The sequence below is a fragment of the Panicum hallii genome, chromosome 5 (assembly GCF_002211085.1).
Source record: "Panicum hallii strain FIL2 chromosome 5, PHallii_v3.1, whole genome shotgun sequence".
NCBI classification, from domain to species: domain Eukaryota; kingdom Viridiplantae; phylum Streptophyta; class Magnoliopsida; order Poales; family Poaceae; genus Panicum; species Panicum hallii.
In genome coordinates this window covers 23,737,762-23,744,243 of record NC_038046.1, presented here as the reverse complement: position 1 = coordinate 23,744,243, position 6,482 = coordinate 23,737,762, and the positions used below count along the sequence as shown (strand labels likewise).

General features: G+C 53.0%; 1 protein-coding gene across 1 annotated transcript; it reads right to left on the bottom strand.

Moving 5' to 3' along the window:
* Window positions 1-691: 691 nt before the first annotated feature.
* LOC112892574 (prostatic spermine-binding protein-like) lies at window positions 692-1,195 on the bottom strand. The gene has a single exon (XM_025959711.1). The coding sequence runs from the start codon at window positions 1,193-1,195 to the stop codon at window positions 692-694; it is 504 nt and encodes a 167-aa protein (XP_025815496.1).
* Between the last annotated feature and the right edge of the window lie 5,287 nt (window positions 1,196-6,482).

The following is a 6,482-nucleotide window of genomic DNA, read 5'->3' as shown; positions in this document are numbered from 1 at the left end:
CATGAAGGCTGTCGGCCTAGGAATCTAAGTCAATGTCTTAGCTTGCGAACGGGATTCGATTGACCTCGCAAGAAATCAGATCTACTAGACTCTCGTAAGAACGAGGCCTGAGACAAAAAGAGTTGGGGGAAGAAGGATGCGCAAAAAGAATATATGAAACCTAAAGAATCAATAAAGAGCCGAATAACCAGAAGGGATCATTTAATGCTTCAAGGGATCGAATAATTACTTCATTAAATTAGCGAAGGTCGGAGTTTTACCTTCAGACCAAGGACGCCCGCGTCGGCATTCTAAGATTCTGCCATCTGAAGCCCCAACGAAGATCGAAGGCCTGGAAACTGGATCTAGGGTTTGTTGCGCAAGTGTCGAGTGCGTGCTCTAAGGTTTTGGTCCGGGTTTTGCGATTGGATTTATGAGCAAGGGTTTTGGAGCGTAACTTGGATTCGGGGAACCCATGTAGATTTATTTTGGGAAGGTTCCGGATTTGAGCAGAAAATAGGATCGATTTGAGAATCGACTCAGATCCGGATCGACACCTTAAGGAAAGGAACCGATGCGTTGCCATCGACTCCCGGTGAATCGGCTTCTCAAGAGTTGTTTACTAAACATAAAGCTTCCCTTCATAGGGAAGGTCATTACAAAAGGGGAGCCGATTGCTCCTAGAGCCGATCCATCGGCTTAACCCTACGATCTACCACCAGTAGGTGCCTGAGACTCTGCGGTGCTTGATCGGAGGAGCCATGCTGGCATCACCGTCGTCGTCACTGCCATCGCCGTCGCTGGCACCATCGTCTCCGCCGCTGTCGCTGCTGAAGCCGTTGTTGTCTTCGGTTTCTACATTGTCATCGTCGTCGTCGTCCTCCAACGACCCGCCAAGCAGGAAGCCTCCTGCCACCGAGTCCTCCTCGGTTAATGAGGAATCGACTTCTTCCTTCGAAGAAAAGAAGTCCCCCTCCCAGGATATGTTGTCCTCGTCATCTTCATCCAGCTCTCTGCCGAGGAGAAGCTGGAGATCTTCACCGTCAGTCAGGGATTCATCATCCTCTGACCAAGTCTGGAAGTCCAACTCCTCTGCATCCCAACGTAGAGGAGCGCAGGCCTCATAGGTGGCGATGGGTTCATACTCTGGAGTTGCTTCTCGAGTGGACTCAGACTCGAAGGAAATGGCGGAGGAAGCAGAGGAAGAAGAAGCCATTGCGAGAGAAGGAAGGTCGTATTGGTGCGGTTGCTAATGGCTGAACGAAGGGGATGAGTGAAAAGTAATCTATCAGGGGCAGGCTTATAAAGACAGAGTGGAATATGAATTGGCACCGTGATAGTTTCCAAGGAGTTAGATGCAGAGCAGTCACATCCCCTGGAAGTTGAAGAGGTACGCGTGTACGGATTTTGGAAGTCGAAGAGGCGAGGCGATGGAAAGGAAAAGAGTGGTTTCAGAATTATTATTGCCAAAATCAGGGGGGCATGTGTTATCGCCATAATTTGGCTGGGCCAGAAGGTGGGCTGCGAGCAAGATAGGCTTAAAGGATAATTGTAATAGGCTTGCGAATCGGCTCCTGCGCGGGCAGTTTAAGGCCGAGAGATTGGCCATGTATCTAGATAGGTGTGTGCATTTAAATTAGTTGAGATAGAGATAGCCAGGATTCGTGTCGTAGTCAGTTAGGATTAGTTAGGAGAGGCAACTCTGCAGACTATAAATATGTATCCTAGGATATTGGAAAAAAATGAACAACCATTCGCAAACAACTCTCGGCGCATCGCCACCCCTGTTCTAGAGTTTCTCTCGGGTAAGTGCTATGCAGCCGCGATCACGCTTCGCGTGATCGGGGCAGTATCGTGCCTATCTATTTATCTTTGTGTTTCTCATGCTGAAGCATTGTTGATGGCGAGTAATACTAGTTATCTTAGCGTTTATAGGGTAGCATCGGCTCTTTCATGCTGTATTCATGCATCGTTTGTTACCTGTGAACGTTTAGCTGTCCTTGTACCCGATCTCGGGTATGAGGGCAGCACCTTGCTCTATTTCAATTAGTAGATCCAATCTGTTATGATTGGTCTTTATTCATCAAAGATTTAGCTTAACATCCGCATGATTAGGCCCTTCAAACAGGTTGAACGTTCCGGCAGTACGCTTGATGCTTTTTATCAATCTAAAGAGGGATTGTTCCGGGAATCGGCTCTCTGTTGGTTTTTAGGCCTCTATTTAGGTTGCTATTCTGTAACCTTTCGTATCTGTTAGGCTCAATTACGCATTGGATGTTCCGATTATGCGGTGAAAGCTTTAACCGTCGTTGATTGAATCAGCTTATTGATTACAGAGCAAGTTTTTTTTAGTACCAGATATACGCACTTTGTTCAGATATATAGATCCGATCTGATACTGGAAGACAATCGGTTCTTTACAGCCGATAGCGGGGATCACCCGATGAGCCGATCGCGGCTCGGACTAACGTCTACACGTGTCGGTGTATGCAGGAAACTAACTGAAACCACATCTACACCTTCCTGATCAGGTACAAGGTCAGGTGGCACGCCTAGCAAACCCAAATGCAAGGTCGTGTGCCGGATCTTAGGCCGTTGACCGAGGGACCGGGTCCCACGAACAGTCCCGGAAGCCTCCCGGCTCCTCGTGTTGCCTGTCGCTGCTCGCCGGTGGGTTTTGACCGACAACATGTTGTCACCTTATTCCCGCTTGGGGAGGTCGTTCACAGCCATGATGCTATGGGATGGATCCCCAAACGGGCCCTCGAGGTCATGGGCTACGACCTCAAGTACGCCCCCCGCACCGCCATCAAGTCGCAGGCCTTGGCCGACTTCATGGCCGAGTGGACGGAGGTCCAAACCCCGACTCCGAACATCGCCCATGAATACTGGACCCTGTATGTCGACGGGTCACTCATGGGACCCGGTGCGGAAGCCAGCATAGTGCTGATCTCACCTGAGGGGAACAAGCTCCACTACACGATCCGCCTCCACTTTCTAGCCTCAAACAATGTCGCTGAATATGAGGGCCTTATCAATGGCCTCCGCATCAGCATTGGGCTTGGAGCAACCCGGCTCTACGTCTAGGGCGACTCCAAGGTGGTGGTGGACCAAGTCATGAAGGAGTCCAACTGCGAGAGCTGCCTCATGAAAGCGTAGTGCCAAGAGGTGCACAAGCTGGAGGAAAAATTCCAAGGAATTGAGTTGCATCCCGTCCCGCGAAAGGACAACAATGATGCTGATACGCTTGCCAAGATGGCGGCCCAGCAGGACGTGATTCCCAGCGGAGTCTTCATCAATGATCTTCACGCGCCTTCAATATACGTCAAGCTAGACCCACCTCAAAGGCCATCCACCCCGATGCTCGGGGGCCTCGGTCCAGTGCCTCCCAGCCAGGCCTTTCCCGACCAAGGGCTCGGGGGCTCTGACTGCCTTGTGATGGAGGTTATGACTCCAGCAGCCGTCACAGCGGTAAACGACCCTGACTGGAGGGTGCCTCTCTTGGCCTATCTCCTCGACGAGGTCCTCCCAGCTGACAGAAATGAGGTGTTTAGGATTGCTCGACACGCCAAGACGTATGTCACCGTCGACGGCGAGTTTTACAAGCGTAGCCCATCTACGGTGGGAATGCTGATGAAATGCATCCCGACCCATCAGGGCAAGGAACTCCTCCTGGAGATCCATGCTGAAATCTATGGACACCACGCGGCCGCTAGTTGTCATGGCCTTCTGCCAAGGTTTTTATTGGCCGACAGAACTGCGCTATGTGGAGGAGGTCATCCGCATGTGCGATGGGTGTTAGTTCTACTTTGGGCAGACCCACTTGCTGTAGACCACCCCCTCACATGGCCGTTCGCGGTCTGGGGACTCGACATGGTCGGACCTCTCAGGAAGGCCCCTAGAGGTTTCACTCACCTGCTCCTCGCGATGGACAAGTTCACCAAGTGGATTGAGGCAAAACCCATCACCAAAACCAATTCCCAAGAGGCTGTCAAGTTCTTCCAGGACATCGTCTACCAATTTAGTATGCCAAACACCATCATCATAGACAACGGGACCAAATCCATAGGCAAGAAGTTCTTGGAGTTCGCTGATGGATACGGGATCGGGATCGACTGGGCGTCGATCGGACACCCTCGCACCAATGGTCGAGTGGATAGGGCGAATGGCATGGTCCTCCAAGGACTTAAGCCTCGCATCTTCCATTGGCTCAAAAAGTTTGCTAGGCGCTGGGCCGAGGATCTCCCGGCTGTCCTCTAGAGCCTGAGGACAACTCCCAATCGATCCATTAGGTTCACCCCATTTTTTCTAACATACGGAGCAGAAGCAGTGCTCCCCTCCAACCTAGACTATGAAGCCCCAAGGGTCAAACCCTTTGACCCCTACCGAGCCGCGGAGGCTCAGCAGGATGCAGTCGACTTGTTGGAGGAGGCCCGGGAGACGGCCTTGGTCCGCTCGGCTCCTTACCAGCAAACCCTTTGCAGGTACCACGAGAGGAAGATCCGGGGAAGAACCCTCGAAGTCGGCAACTTGGTACTACGAAGAGCGTAGTTGATGAAGGACAGGCACAAGCTCACTCCATCCTCGGAAGGACCATACACCATCACGGAGGTGGTTTGGCCTGGAACCTACCGTTTGAGGACAGCGACGGCAAGATCCTCACCAATACTTGAAACATTGAGCAGTTACGTCATTTCTTCCCTTAAGTTCAGTTCCTTTGCATGCTTTCATACAAATACCGACTCCTACAGCGCCCTGGCCCGAGCACTCTCGGCCCGGGTCGCTCGGGGGCCCCACGGGGTACACCGCCACGCGCACTGCTACCTCCTCTTTCCGTTTGCAAACCACACACAAAAACGCAACCTTTTTCGCCCAAGCGAAAGTGCAACCTGTTCCCCCAGTGCTGCCTAAGTGGTTTTTGTCAAGCCACCTGACCTACCGAACTCTCATCACAACCTACGGCGAACTAGCAGCTAGCGCCACTCGGGCCAGCCCCAGGCTACACGCTGCAGCCTACGGTTAGCGAGCTGGTTCGAAAGGGAAAGTGCAAAGGCAAGAGTCACTCCAAGCAAACAAAGGGATACAAGTGGGACAAGCTTCCCAAACATCACTTAAACCAAGAATGATTACAAGCACTTAAAGTTCTTCATTCAGGAGACCACTAAGTCCCCTGCACCAAGTGTTAAAAAACAAAAGCTAATTACAAGTCTTTCTATTGCGGGCACCTTGTCCGCATTGGCCGACGACGTAGATGGGAGGAGCCGTGTTGCAGGGTTGACTAGAGGATTTCCATGATTGGGAGCTGACTCGGTCGGGGCGGCACTCAACTTAGCTTTCGTAGACTTGGCGCCACCTCTGCCTAGAGTCGCTTCCCTCTCCATGCAACGAGCCTCCTTCACCCACTCCACTGTGGTCGCCTCCGCGATCGCTGTCACGACCAGCACCAAGCGCTGACCAAGTTCTTGAAGCTAGTTGGCGGACCCCCCGATGGTGTAGCCTCTCCCGACTGCTTCAAAGTCGAGGGTCGGGTGATGCGACACCACTGATGTCAACGCTCTCGAGGCGCCATGGAAGATTCTGTCGGTGATGAGCCCCGCCACCTCGCCCGGGATCTCCGAGAGGTCGGCGATTAGCGTGCTCGACCCCGGGCGAGGCCGGGGCACCTCCGTGACCACTGACCACGCTGCGCCTCGGAGCTAGCCGAGCTTTTCTTCGAGGACCCTGCTCCTCTCCAAAGAATCTGCCAGCGCTTGGGCGTTCTGTGCCATCGATCCTCTTCCGACCTCTGCAGTTTGCTCTTTAGGAGACCATTCCTCATTCCGAGCTCTGAACATGAACAAAGCAAGGGTCAGAGGCCACAAAACATGAAACAGGGTTGAGGGGATGCATGGAAGGAACCACTCACCGACCAGGGCCACCTCCGTGATCTTGAGCCCCTCTTCCCTTTGGGACAGCGTCACCTCCAACTGGGTGATACATTGCCCCCTGGATTGAGCCTGCCCCTCAGCAAGGGCTCGGGCCTCCCGCTCCACGCTCAGAGCCGACCAGGCCATGGTGAGTCCCTGCTCGGCAGCAGTCGCACGCTCATGCTCGTGAAGTGTCGACCCCTGGGCGGCCTCCAATTCACGGGTCAGCTCCTCGACCCGTCGCTGCGCCAGCGCCTCCTGCCCTAGTCGGGCGTGTTCCTCCCGGAGAAATTGGGACTTGCTAAATGAAATCCTCTTAGGTTCTTCAAAGCGAAATGTCAGAAACACTGAGACAGATTACTCACCATAAAAAAAATGGAGATTAGGAAGGAGCCGTTGAGACTCAACCGAGCAAAACTCAGCAGTTCGCCTGACACGGTCTGTTGAGCGACCTTGGCCTTATTGAGGGCTTCCACGAGCCCCGACTCTATGGCAGCAAGCTCACCACAGGCCAACTACCCACTACGCTCAAGAAGACCCTAGAGCTTCTCCTCCCAATGATCGCGCAGGACAAACTGAGGCTCACCCGGTTTGCCG